The sequence below is a fragment of the Gadus morhua genome, chromosome 22, assembly GCF_902167405.1.
Source record: "Gadus morhua chromosome 22, gadMor3.0, whole genome shotgun sequence".
Classification (NCBI taxonomy): domain Eukaryota; kingdom Metazoa; phylum Chordata; class Actinopteri; order Gadiformes; family Gadidae; genus Gadus; species Gadus morhua.
Window position 1 is genome coordinate 16744873 of NC_044069.1, and position 13619 is coordinate 16758491.

The 13619-nt window shown below is 51.8% G+C and overlaps 1 protein-coding gene across 2 annotated transcripts; it reads right to left on the bottom strand.

Annotated features, from left to right (window-relative positions):
* Positions 1 to 123: 123 nt before the first annotated feature.
* Positions 124 to 13457, bottom strand: nup153 (nucleoporin 153). 2 transcript variants are annotated; one of them, XM_030346814.1, is made up of 22 exons: positions 13310 to 13457; positions 10686 to 10899; positions 10240 to 10518; positions 9997 to 10136; positions 9761 to 9889; positions 8943 to 9059; positions 8747 to 8791; positions 8200 to 8253; positions 7412 to 7552; positions 7236 to 7288; positions 6950 to 7088; positions 6530 to 6685; positions 6329 to 6427; positions 6154 to 6238; positions 5903 to 6037; positions 5119 to 5787; positions 4674 to 4868; positions 3603 to 4523; positions 3181 to 3471; positions 2699 to 2971; positions 2267 to 2435; positions 124 to 1915 (listed from the first exon to the last, which is right to left on the bottom strand). In XM_030346814.1, the coding sequence occupies exons 1-22, from the start codon at positions 13436 to 13438 to the stop codon at positions 1828 to 1830; spliced, it is 4521 nt and encodes a 1506-aa protein (XP_030202674.1). In that variant the 5' UTR covers positions 13439 to 13457; the 3' UTR covers positions 124 to 1827. The 2 variants fall into 2 exon arrangements, with proteins under 2 accessions (XP_030202674.1, XP_030202675.1); XM_030346815.1 differs by having other exon boundaries at positions 10686 to 10896; positions 13310 to 13437.
* Positions 13458 to 13619: the final 162 nt, after the last annotated feature.

Consider the following 13619-nt stretch of genomic DNA (forward strand, 5'->3'; position numbering starts at 1 on the left):
TTTATTACTTCATATCGTCGTAAAAGTCCCTGCCAATTTTATTCTGGGTTGTATTAAACAGTTGTATGAACGGCTATTCCAACACCTGGTCTAATTTGTCAAAGAGAATAATTCAGTCAGCTGTTCACTTTTTTATAGTTTATTGATAGTAATTACCCATGGTTTTTATATCATCACTCGACCAGTAATAATCATGGCTTTAAAATTAAATTGACTTCCTTATCATCCAAAGTCACCCTCGTCCATTTAAACAAGCAATAGAAAAATATATACTTAATACTTTATACAATACTGGTTTTGGTCCAAACAAAAGTGGATCAGAAAAGCCAATATACCTTTATTCATCAAAGGCTTCCCAATTTGCATTTATGTTCCTTTTAAATGGATTCGGGCAACTTTGAATATAGGGATTTACATAATAAATTCTAAAGACAAAAAATGCAGAATGCAGAGTTGGTAACACACAGAAATTCAACTTCACAGATAAAAAAAAAAAAAACTATTTACAGGTTTTTTATAATAATATTCGAAGGCCAATTAAGAGATTAAGAGGAAGAGGCAGAGAGGTAATAGGAGAGTTTAACTTGTCAGCAGGAGAGGGAGAGAATGGGAGGGTGGGAGAAGCACAGAGAGCAGGGGTGAAGCCAGCCAGGTGGAGAAAGAATTAGAACGGATTGTGGAACCACTCGTTTATACAGAAGTTCTGAGAGAAGCGGACGTCTAAAAGGCTTCTACCCCTTCGCCCACCCTCTGCCTCTCCGTTCTATAAGTCTGCCTCTTAGGGCTCGTTTTAAACACATTCATTTGCTATCTCACCTATGACAACAGGCCACCCCCCCGCGGCACACTCCAGAGGATTCGGTTCATATGCGCACAAACACACACACACAGTCAAAACACTGACACGCAAGGAGCGCACTAGAGAAACATAATCTGCATGTACAAAAAAAAAAAACATCATACACACCTCAAGTCTGTACATGAGGCGAGGAGATAGGGGGGGTAACAAGCACGCTTCATCCGTCACACGGAAACACTCTTATCTCTGTACATACAGCACACACACACACACACACACGGCATCATCACCATGGCAACGTCCCATAGCTGCACCCGTCGCGGCGTCTCAATAAACGGAGAGCGCTCGCTAGATGGCGTCGTGCGCAGCGGTTGCCACCGGCGACCAGCCAAACAGCTCTCGCTACCTCTACGCGTATTGCAGCTCAATAACCTGATCACCCATAGCTGAACTCGACGACAGGGCGCCGTGTACATTCGCAACTCTTTAGATTTGCAGTTTTTGCCTTTGTAATTTTATTTCCAAAAAAGACAAAAAAAAAAAAGAAAAAAAAAAAGAGGAAAAAAAAGTCATGCCTAAAGTCTAGCAGACAGACAGAAAATAGAGAGATGACAGTCTTGGGTTTGTTTGTTTCAAATGCCAAGCAAAGGTTTCTTTACTCGATCGCGTCTCGGGAGTCGTCTCTGTTGTCATCATGTTGTCGATTCTGATCACAGGTCTTAATCCGTATCGTTTAAGAGGGTCACCTTCACCAACCAGGCCACCTGGTCTACTCTGAGGTGAAGCCCCTAGTCCAGCCCTGCGATGACCGTCTAGCCCTTAGGGGAGGAGACGCCTCCCGTCCAGGGGGGTTCCCTCACATGCCACGCCCTGGAGCAGGGGAGGGGAGGGGGAGGGGGGGGGCTGGTGGAGAGCGTCCAGGACATCGGTCAGCCTTTCAGGTTGGATTCTAAAGGTCAAAGGTCAAGTCTAATTCGAGTCCAGGTTGCGGGAAGCGAGGGCGAGGAGGAGGTGGGGCAGGTGGGGGTTCACTTCCTGCGCCGTACCGCCGTCTTGATCTTGCGCCCGGCGATGGGCGCCTGGCCAGCGGGGGTCGCTGTGAAGGTCTTGGCCGACCTGGAGAGAGTCATGACATCATCGTCAACAAAGACTAAAGGCAATCCCAGGTAGAGCAGGAAAGGAACATCACAAGTAGCAATAACTATACCAGAACAGCTAAAGCATGAACTCTGCAGCTTCCCTTAACAATCAGTAGCAGGACAACGGGCGCTATAGTACTATCATCTTTGTCTCGTTTCAGTGATCTGTAATCTGTGTAAGTCCTCGAGCCACGCAGTGGGAACACTTTACAGTTAAATGCGTCATCATGCTCCTCAGCACGGGTTCTTTACGACGGCTTCATCCAGGGCTGATGCAGACGAGCTCCGAGGGGCTCCGGCTCGGCCTTTGGCAGAGCCTCATATTTACCCGATGTTGAACGCGGGCGGCTGGGAGAAGGTGAACCCTGCTTGAGCCGTCTGCTGGGGGGCCGCGGAGGGGGCGGCGGAAAGGGCCGGGGGGGCGCCACCTCCGAAGGCAAACACCCCCGTGTTGTTGGCGGGGGCTCCAAACGGAGTGGCGCCGCCAAACTGGAACCCTGATTGGATGGAGAGACGCTCGGCTTGATTCAGGGTCGTCTGATTTGAGCAATCCACTGCATTATGTCCATTAAGACCGCAGACATATGGTTATGATGTTCCTTTCAAATGTTTAAGTGCTACCGCCATAATTGACTGGCACATGCCGTGGATTCTAAAGGGTCAAGTATTTCCTGCTCTTAACTCTCCCAGGACCTCAATGGTCTCAAGTGCAGCCACGTCAAGATCATGGACACTCAGTCTAAGAAGGTGCGTCACCAACCTGGCTGGGTCGGGTTGGGCACCGCTCCGAACACCGGCGTGGAGTTGGCCTGCTGGCCGAAGACCGGGGCCGCGTTGGGCTTGGCCCCGAAGGCCGGGGCCTTGGCAGCGGGGCCCGAGAAGGGCGAAGGGGCCGGAGAGCCGAAAGTGGAGCCGAAGGCGGGGGCGGCCTGCGCGGCTCCGAAAGCCCCCGCGGAGGGCGGAGCCTGGCCCGCCCCGAACCCTGAGGACGGGGCCGAGCTGAAGACGAACGGAGAGGACGTGGAGGAGGGGGCTGGGGGAGCGGAGGGAGGAGAGGAACATTGACACCGAGTTTCATATGTATATACACACACCACAAGAAGGATGCTTGACACCGATGAGTCCACTGCGCGAAAGCAAAAAAGAAGCACTAACAAACGTTGTTCGTACGTACTGGGACCAATCATCCAAACGACCCATCAATGAAACAGTAAAGACAGTAAACAAAAAGGAGAGGCTGACCTGCAGATAGGCCGTGAGCCGGCACCACCTCGCCGAACGAGAAGCCGGGGGGGTTGGCGGCGGGAGGCGCTGCGCTGGCGGGGGCCCCGAAGAGGAAGGGTTGGGCTGTGGCCGGGCCGGACGCCGCCGCCGGGGCCGAGGACCCCTTGCCAAACATGAAGCTGCTGGGCGCCGGGCTAGCGGCGGCGGCCGGTGCCTGGGCGGGGCCGCTGCCGAAGAGACTGGGGGCCGGGGCCGAGGAGCTGACGGGGGCCGGGTTGAAGGAGAACGGCTTGGGAGCGGCGGAGGGATCTGGTGGAGAGAGAGGAACCGAGGGGGTCAAGACCACGGAAGGACCTAGAACACTAGTTCATAACCCAGTGTAAATCTCCCAATCGACACCGTTAAACACGACACACGCTCTGAATCCAACCAACACACACCTGCAGCGCTCTGTCCAAAGCTGAAGCCCGTCTTGGGGACCTCGGCGGCCGCCACCTCTCCCTTGTCGGCCGGCTTGCCGAAGGGGTACGGGGGCGGGGGCGCCTGCTCCTTGGCGGCGGCGAGGGGTGTGTTGAAGGAGAAGCCCCCCATCTCGGCTGGCGGGGACATCATGGTGGCGTCGCTTCCTTTACTGGCCGCGCCGAACATGAAGCCGGCCGGCTCCTTCTCCTCGGGCTTCCCGAAGCTGAACGCGGCGGGAGCGGCCGCCTCCTTCTCTGTGGAGACGGCGGCGCCGAAGCTGGGCGTGGGCGAGGAGGAGGCGGCGCTCGTGAGCGGCCCGCCCAGCCTCCCGAAGACGGAGCCGGCGGTCTTCAGCGAGGCGCCGTCAGTGGATGACGTGTTCTCTGCGGCGGTCGTGGGGAGGGTGAAAGTCACGGAGGGGGCGGACGCGCCGGCAGTCGCCGCCGTCGTCGTCGTCTCGTCGGGTTTTGAGAGTCCGAAGGAGAACCTGACGTTGGGGGTCTTGGCCTCGGCGCTGGACGCCCCGGCCCCGAATAGCGTCCCGCTGCTGTCTCCGAACTTGAAGCCGGGCCCTCCAGAGCTGGACTCGGGCTGCTTGCTGTCCGTGGCGGTCGAGTCAGTGACGGCGGCGGTGCCAAACTTAAAGCCCTCCGTGGCGCTGCCGAATTTGAACCCCAACGAGGCGCTAGTGTCTTTCGAAGGGGTCTCCGACGTAGAGGTTCCGAACTTAAAACCTCCGGTGGACGACGAGGAGGCGGAGTCGGAGAGGGCGGCCCCAAACTTGAAGCCCGCGGTGTCAGCGGGGAGGGAGTCCGACGCCGCCGACGTACCGAACTTGAAACCCCCGGAGCCCGAGGTGCCGAACGCAGCTCCCGACGAGCCGAACGAAGAACTGAAACCTGCAGGGGGAAGAAGACAAACACAAAAAACATAAAGCCGTCATCCGTTATATGGAAGCTCTGGAAAATAACCGGGGGGGGGGGGGGGGGGGGGGGGGGGGGGAAACGACAACATTTGTGGTTCCACAAGGGCGGGTTCTCCATCCTTACCTTTGGGTTCCACCACGGCCCCCGGCTTGGCCGTCTGGCAGGCGACACACGTCAGGTCTGCCCCCTTGTTCTGAACGCAGCACACATCACAGTCCCAGGCCCCCTCGGGCTTCTTGAACATGTCCCCGAAGCCCAGCGCTGGAGCACTGGTGCTGGCCGGGGCAGAGGCCGACGCTGGGGGGGCAGCTGACGCTCCTTGGTGGGGGTAAAGAGGGTTAATTACCCGACGGGGAGAGAGGTTACGTTAATGATGAGTATTCTGAGCCCAAGCTGAAGCATTAGCTTCCAATGACAAAATTAACACTACTGTTATTATAAAAGTAATGGTCCCTAACAGACTCATAACACACTCACTACTGGATAACAGCGTCTGCTTATTGTCAATGAATTTTTTTTTTGTAATTCTAAATTAATTCCAATTCAAATTTTGTAAACAAGAGCATACCAGGCTTGGAGGTCATGCAGGCCACACACTTTGTGTCCTGCGCCTTGTTGTCCACCATGCACGTGTCACACTGCCACGTGCCCTCCGGCTTCTTGAACATGTCCCCAAAAGAGGGGAGGGCCGTCGGGGACGGCGCGGCGGGGGAGGCCTCGGGCGCCACGGGAGCGAAGGCCGACGGCAGCGTCAGCGGGGCCTTGACCCCCGTGCCCGGCTTGGTCGTGTCGCACGCCACGCACTTCACCGCCTCCGCCTTGTTCTGGACCAGACACGTGTCGCAGTCCCACATGCCCGCGGGCCGGGCGAACATCGCGCCGAAGCCCACCGCGGCCTTGGGGGCGGTCTTGTTGTTCTCGGTGGCGGTAGAGTTTAATGGTTTGAAGCAGGACGAGGAGGAGAAAGAGGAGGAGGAGGAGGAGGTGGTGGTGGTGGTGGTGGTGGAGGAGGCGGATTTGGGCAGTTGTGTTCCACAAGCAACACACTTGGCGTCAGACTGTTTGTTCTGCACCATGCAGACGTCACAGCTCCAGGAGCCCGGCGCGGGCTGGAACATGTTGCCGAAGCCAGCGGAGGAGGAGGAGGAGGAGAGGGCGGGCGAGGGGGAGACCGTGGAGCTCGACAGAGGAGCACTGTTGGCACTGGGGGAAGTCGAGGTGACGGGAGAGGCGAAGCCTGGACCAAGAACAGAGTACGGGTCGTCAGTGATTAGGACACCAGAGCCTAAAGTCGAACATCTTGTCTTGTTATTTATATCAGCAATAAAACAACAAAAATAAGTGTATCTCACCAGGTGATTTGAGGAGGTCCAGAACGCTGCCCTGCTTCAGGGTCTTGGCTGGTTTGAAGGGTCCGTCAGAGTCCTCTGTGCTCTTATTGCTTGAATTAAGTCCCCCCCACCCCCTTACCGTGGGAGTAGAGAAACCTGCAAAAAAAAAAAAGAACAGCACCAGCCTCAATTAAGCATTCATCCTTTAGGCCACCTCATACACGTGGCATGAAATCCCCGGCCCGGCTGTCTCTGACGGGACAGACACCTACCTGCTGCCTTCATGGGTATGGCCAGCTCTCCATTTGACATGGACGAACCCATTTTTGCTACAGGTGCACTGAAGGTAAATCCAGCCTAAAACAAGAGGATTAGCGTTAAAACACATTCTCACTGGACCGTTGTGATCGACCTTAGTTCAAATAAGCCCATCCAGTCCATACGTACAGAGGGGGTGAAGGAGGGGGGGCTAGCAGCGGTCGCCTTGACGATGGGAGAGGCGAAGGTGAACGGTAGACAGGGGGGGCTTGAAGACACAGCAGGTTCCTAAGAAGAAAACCCCGAGAAATAAGAACCAGTGACGGGAAACCGATCATCCACCTCGAGAAAGGGCTTCCGCTGGTACACACCTAGGCCGTACGGTCCTACCTTTTCTGCTACAGTTTCCTTGGCTGGGGACGGGGTCGCGACGCTAGGCCGGGGCTTTGCGGTGGTGGTGAGGGGCAGGGTGGAGAAGCTGAAGGTGGGCAGGCTGAAGGCGCTGATCGGGAGGGAGATGGCTGGCAGGTCGAGCACCTCGGCCACCTGGAGGGGGAGAGCACAGGCAGGGCCACCACGGTGAGCGCCCAGGCCACACAGAGAACACACACACACGGTCTGACCGCTACCGATGAATCCGTCCCAACTATTCTTTCTAGTTTGACTTTTTCTGTCGTTCCCTGTTGTGATATCATAGATATCACAACATGTGCTCCACTCCAGGAGATGTTTGTTTAACACAAAGGAAAGCTAGATGAAAAACTAGAAAAGAGTGCGACAAAACTAAGGGGTAGAGTGTGGGGTCCCCACCTCGTCGTCGTCAGGGCGTTTGGAGGAGGGCCGGGTGGTGGTCCTCTCCCTCTTCATCTTGCCCCCTCCCCCGGCCGCTGTGACGCTTGCTGCAGGGGTGCTGGACAGAGGGTAGTCTGGTCTGCTACAGTTGGTTGTGCTGTGTGGAGGACGAGCAGTCAAACTCAGTCACACAGGTTTAGGCGTACAATACATAAACAACACACACTTAAGAGACCCTTTTACCCTCCAAAACCACGGGAAGGACCAGGTAGTGATGGGACTACTTGATAGGAAGGAGCCGTACCTTTGAGAAGGACCCGGGCTTGCATCAGGCAAGTGTGATGATTGCATGGTGGGCTGGAAGGGGCATGAACAGACACAGGGGAGTTAGCACACAAGGCTTATAAAAAAGGTCCCACGGAGCAAGGTGAAAGGTACATGTGGAGGACTATAAACGGACGCCGGGGAGGCGGTACTGACCGTGTCTCTGGAGGTCCTGTCCAGGAACCGGCCCGAGCCTCCGGGGGTGAGAGAGGGCCTGAAGGAAACGGAGCGGTTCCCTGATACCGCGGCGGCTGTCGGGACAAACATCTTCTGCACTGGGGGGAGGGAGGGCTCCAGCTGAGGGGACAACAGACACATGTCAAGGCCACGGAGCAGAATCCCCGCGTCAACAGACAAAACACAGTCGAGGGTGGCCTCTTCAATAGGCTATGGAGTAGGGGGCCATCTGAGGTGAAGCTCGTCCAGAGCCATGCACTGATCATGATGGATGTGTTGGGGACTCTGCTCCTCTTGTTTTTATGATTGACTGCGGAGGTCAATGGCCGTTTGTTTGGGTCTGGAGATGCAGCTGTCACAGCTGGCGCTTTCCAGCAGTTTTAAGGACTGCAGGCCGCGCCAATCCAGAGCTGGCACTAATCATCAACAATGGCCTGCCCCACACCACTTACACACCAACCAAGACACGCTACAACACAGTCCATGTGTGCGCGTGTTTGTGTGTTATAAACAGGCGCACATGCACACCTAACAGCTGTGCCTTGCTAAAAGGAATCTTGTCGAGTAAAGCGTTAAGTAGGCCAGCAGGCAGTGGGACAGTGTGCTGCCTCCTTAAGCCAAATCCCAACCGCCAAGTCATCTGTTGAGCTGTAGAGCTCCTGTAATGGTATACACACCCTCCGATAGCCTCATGTGTTGGGACGAGTATGAAAACAAAAACAAATGACCAAACCACCCATCAAGGCGCTGGGAGCAGATTAACTTACCCGTTTCTTTTTGGCCTGGAAGTGTGAGTAGTCTAGATTTGTACCGTCCATTGACTGCATAGAGCGGGGCAAAACAGATTGCAGTTTAAATTAGCAACTCAGTTCAACATAATTCAAATTCTCTATTGACAGACATTAATTCCCCACTGTTCTTCAATCGCTCCCATATTGATGTTAGAAATACTAATGCCATGACTGAAAACACTATAGAAAAAAAACAGCCATGCTAACTAGGGGTGCAAATGTATACTAAAGTCAACAAGTACACGTCAAGCATACGAGTTCCAGTGTATCTTGCGGTGTATACGTGCCCAGGAGACGCGACTACCAGGCAGAGCTGTGTGGAAACAGCACTCCTATCTATAGAGCCATCATTTGGTCAATATTTCTACACAATAGGCAAATTAAGTACCCTTCGCTAAAAAAATTTGCCTAACCATAACGCAAGTATGTCTCGCGTATGAAATTCTCCCCAATGGATAGAACATTAGAAGCGTGTTCAAGTGTGTGGAGGTGTATTGTGTGGTACTGCGTTCCTCGTGCTTACCGCTGACATTGGGGAAGAGGCTGCAGAGGGGATTCTCTTTGCGTCCTGTTTGGGAAACACCGAAATTACAGATAACAGCCTTCTAGATTAATGTTTAACATGCCTTCAAAGAAATAGGGATCATCAGCTATCTCTTTCTGAACATAACTGGGTCCATGTCCTGAGCGTTAGTGTGCGTGGTGGGGGGGGGACTCACGGCCAGAGGACTGGACATGCGCTCCAGGGACTGCAGGATGCGCCGGGCCGTGCCGCTCGTCACCCCGCAGGGCGCCGCTCCGGCGGGCCGGGCCTTGATCTGCCTCCTCACCGGCGCCTGGGGGTCAAGCACTTGGGAGTCAGTCTCCCGCTTTTGCATAACGCCGGTGGTGAGCTTCGCCCCGGTTGCCTCTGATGACACACTCAAGCTGAATTCGGATGGCAACGCGTGACCACTCCTCTAGGACACCGTCACCGGTGCGCTGCGTCGTTTCACCCTGATGCGTGGCGAAGGGGTTGAATGAACTGCTGAAGCCACTGGGCCTCGTATTTCGCTTTCTTTTTTGTAACTGATGGAAGTATATTTTCTTTCCCTACGAGAGTTTTGTACTTTGTTAGTGCATAATAATTGTTAAAAAAAAAAGCATTAAAAAAATATATTATTTATTTTATATATTGGTAGTCAACGCGGGCCCTATTGTTGTTAAGGCGGCTGCCTTAACCATACAGTGCTGGGGGAAACACTGGGCTACAGGTGTACGCGAATATGGACCTGCCCTCTCATTGCCTCATAATAGATAGACTTCCAGGAACCTTACCACCCTGCTGGGCGGTAAGGTTCCTGGAAGTCTTCAAAGAGTACGTATGTACCAGGTTTTATAATGATAGTGAATCGAAGAGAAACAATAAGAAGAAAAAAAGTAGTAGTCATGTGTCAAGTAGTAGTAGAATAGTCATGTGTCAATATATATACTTATCAATGTAGACATGTAGTGGCACTGCTGTCTGAGTTCAGCATAAGGGAGGTGGATGCCTGACCTGATATGGTGTGCTGGGGCGCGTGCGCAGGCTTCTGGCTGCAGCGGCCCCGCCGTAGGTGGTCTTCCCCGGGTAGAAGGGAGAGTCCCCCAGCTGGCTCGAGTTGAGCACTGTGCTGTTCAACGTGGACTAAGGAGCAGAAAGCACCACGGTCAAGTCGAGCAGAATGAATGGAAGCAAGCTGGTGGTGAGACCAGTTCGAGATCCACAACGTGAACGTCGGCATAGAAACTCACGTTGGAGGAAGTGCCAAACAGAGAAAGGTTAAAGGCGGGCTTCTTGAGACTGGACTGGGAGGCAGGGAGCCCGGAGTGTGTCCTGTCCGACTCTGGGGACCAGAGGCGAGGCCCCGACACCATTTTGGAGGCGGGTACATCTAGAAAAAAAAAATAGGAAAAATAATTAGAAACCGTAAACTAGTTCACTCAAGGGGCCGGGTTAGTCTTGTGTACCTTTAGATCGAGTACCAAACCACAGACCTTTTTCGGAGGCTCGGGAGGAGAAGCCGCTAGTGGTGGAGATGTTATCATCTTCGTGCTGGGAGAGGTTGTCCTTGATCTCCTTCACCAGGGAGAAGCCCGTGGTGAAGGGCCCGGGGGCTGCGGAGGTGGAGGGCGGAGGGAAGAGGCTGCTGGGGGGCCCTAGGAGGGGGGAGGAGGCCTCCGGCAGGGGAAAGTGGAGGGGGTGGGAACGATTCAACGGGGGCCGTGACAGGACATTGTCCTGCAAGTTCAGCGAGGCCCTGCTGGTTGAAGGCTCTGCCGGTCGGAAATAGGAAGCACAAGAGCGAGAGTGTGGGATTAGGTGGTGGCCAAAAGCTTTATTACCACATGGGACAAACGGATGCCCAGAATAACAGCAGGTATACAGAAATCACCCAGTGTCCCAAATCAGGTATACCTAAGGGGCTGGCCGCATCCCTCACCTGTGTGACTGGTGCTGGGCTCTGGGGAGTCCCAGCCGTCGTGGGGTGGTGGGCCCTCCTCATTGCCGTTGGGTGGGAGGGTCTGGCTGTCCTCCTCCAAACCCTGTAGGGCGCCCCCCTCCTCGGCAGGTTCCTCGCCCTTAAAGTACTTCTGTAGCCAGGACGGAACGATGCTCTTCACCGTGTTGGTCACTCGATTGATGAGGCCTGGCTGCTGCAGAGAGAGGGAGGAACCAGCCAGGGGGAGAGAACAGTCATGGGTCGGCTTATATCAATCAGTCGGATCAGCCATTATTGTCAATAATAATAAAAAATGTATCAATATAATAACCAGAAGAATAATGCCAAACCACCGATTTTTTTGATAATGCTTGTCTTTTGACACATTTTATATCTCATAGCGTAAATACTAGCAGTACTCTTGGTAATAAAAACACTGCAGTTATTTTACCATTCTTCTCTAAAGTAGAACAAGTTTATTGACCATAAATATATATTAAATTCTGCATAGTCAGTAGTGCATTATAAAGCTTGGTGAATTAAAGTTAGAGTGTCGTAGATGATATATAGTGTATATATGGAAGATGACTATACAGCTGTCAATTAAACTGAAAATGTAGTCAGTAGCTCTTAAGAAGAGTACAAGAGGGCACCCTCAGGATATGGATTATTGTATTCTACATTCATAAAGTTGCAGCATGGGAGAAAAGAAGTGGAGTTGATAGCCTGCACGACTCTTTGTATACATGCTGTCAAACTAGAGGGAGCTTTGCTCTCCTGATAGAAGTCATGGGTGCCCCTTGCTGTGATGCTTATCAGTTAAGCACACTAAGGCGATCGACTGCACTACAACATGTCTGCACCCTGCTATCCTGAAACTAATCTACGCCGACAAACCATCAACATTCTGACCGATACACTTTTATAGAACCACACAGCTTAAACTGTACATGTTTAGTTCAATTATATAAACGTTGGCTCCTGTGTGTACAAGGCTTACAGAGAGGGGCAGTTCTTTGGTGGACTGTTTCATAGGGAACACAGGGGCCGGTGCAGAGAGCCTATGCTTGTGTCATTGTTCTCACAGGAAGCGGCCCCAGGTTGGGCTGAGAGGAGGTTTAATCTGGTTGCACTCTGTGGACTGTTACTAAAGCATGCCAGTACTCTGAAGGAGCACAACACCCTTGCAGACCCAGTGAGCTGAGGCTTCCAACTCAAAGAGTTGCCCCACTCTATTCGATAAAACCCGACCTAAATGCACCATGGCTTCAGGTTTAATTTGACCAAATGTAAACACCCTGTCAAACCTTACACAGGGAATGCTGTTTGGACAAAGGGATACACTGAAGACTTATTGCCTTTCAAAACAGTAAAGTAATATCACCAACCTCTGAACACTACGCCCACCGAACAGTTAATAATTTCAAAAACCACTTACGCAAGCAAAACAAGTCATTTCATCCAACTTTCATCCATTTTACCTTGAAGTGGCTTCTCAAAAATTAAACACTGTTAAAATAGTGTCTTAAATACACGTTATTAACCATGGATACACGATACAGTTTTGTTTCGTTGCTCGCGTTCATTTTTATTGCAAACCAAGTCCAGTACAAATGCAAACTCCCACCGTTTTGAAGCACGTCTACAAGAACAATTATGACATACGTCAACATAACCCATCAATGCATTTCATTACGATGATCAATAAGGACACGTAAGAACTGAGGTTAATCTTCAAAATTAGGCGCTCTAGGTTTTCTAGGCGCCTTGGTTTTCATTCTTAAAAGCAAATATACCGTTCTACCCAAATTCACATGTCTATGTCGCATGTTAAATGCTCAGTGACAATACACCCATTTGCAAATCCCTTAATCATTTTGTCAGGAGCAGTTATATGCCACAATGTTCACTGGATTGTTTCATAGTATATACCAATCTCTGCAATCCCCCTGAAAAGCGAATGCGTAAACCATGTGGGTCTCAAATTAGTCAATGCTTCCTACGCAATACAGCTGGCAGAGATTTTGGCAATGCTTTCTCTGCATATTTCCTTACGTAACTTATTCACATAGATAAAACACGAATGTAGACAGTTATGCACAACGCCTAGCGTGTGTCCGAACGTCAGGTGTATATATCAGAATATTGTGCGATGGATACATCTCAGACAACAATGCGCTTCTAGCTACGGCTAACCTAGCTAGCGGTAACACCGGCTCAGTTGAATCCTACTTCCATGGCATTTCCCAAGTTAGCTGACAGCTAGCTGCTCCGTAGGAATACTGTAGTCACTGGGCTAAATTGTGCATACGCCATCTGAATTTCATGTTCTAACGAAAATAATTGTTCCAAAAAATTAGTCCCATCATGTTTTTCACATGTCAAGACAATCACGATCGTTACTTCTCTTGGGTAATTTGTCGGCTAAAAACTAGCATCTACTTTGCTAATGATAGCTAGCATTTCCCTGACATGCTAGCAGCGCGTGGAGGCCATGAGCGCTATCGGTAGGCCACAAAATAGATCTAACAAAACAATAAACAAAGATAGGAAGTAAATGGCATTATTGTTACGGCGATCCAATCAATGCAATCATTTAAAAAAATCACTTTCATCCATTTTACCTGTTTGCTCTTGGCGTAAGGTTTGGAGGCAATATGATATCTTCTGCTTCTAATTTTCCCTCCACCCGTGGCCGCCATGGCTTGTTCGTTTGAGTGTCTATCGGTCTCTCGGCGCCGGATAGCTGTCATCCACTACAGCGAGCCTTTAGGAGCAGGAACCATGGGAAATGGAGTAGCTAGCTACACATGCAAAGAAACGTCTCATGACGCTAGATAGAGGTTGAAAAATAATCATTGGCACCGCCAAAAATCTTAAATCGGTCCCCGATTCTTTCAGGCTGGAGTTTTATATTTCACTAGTTTCGTGATA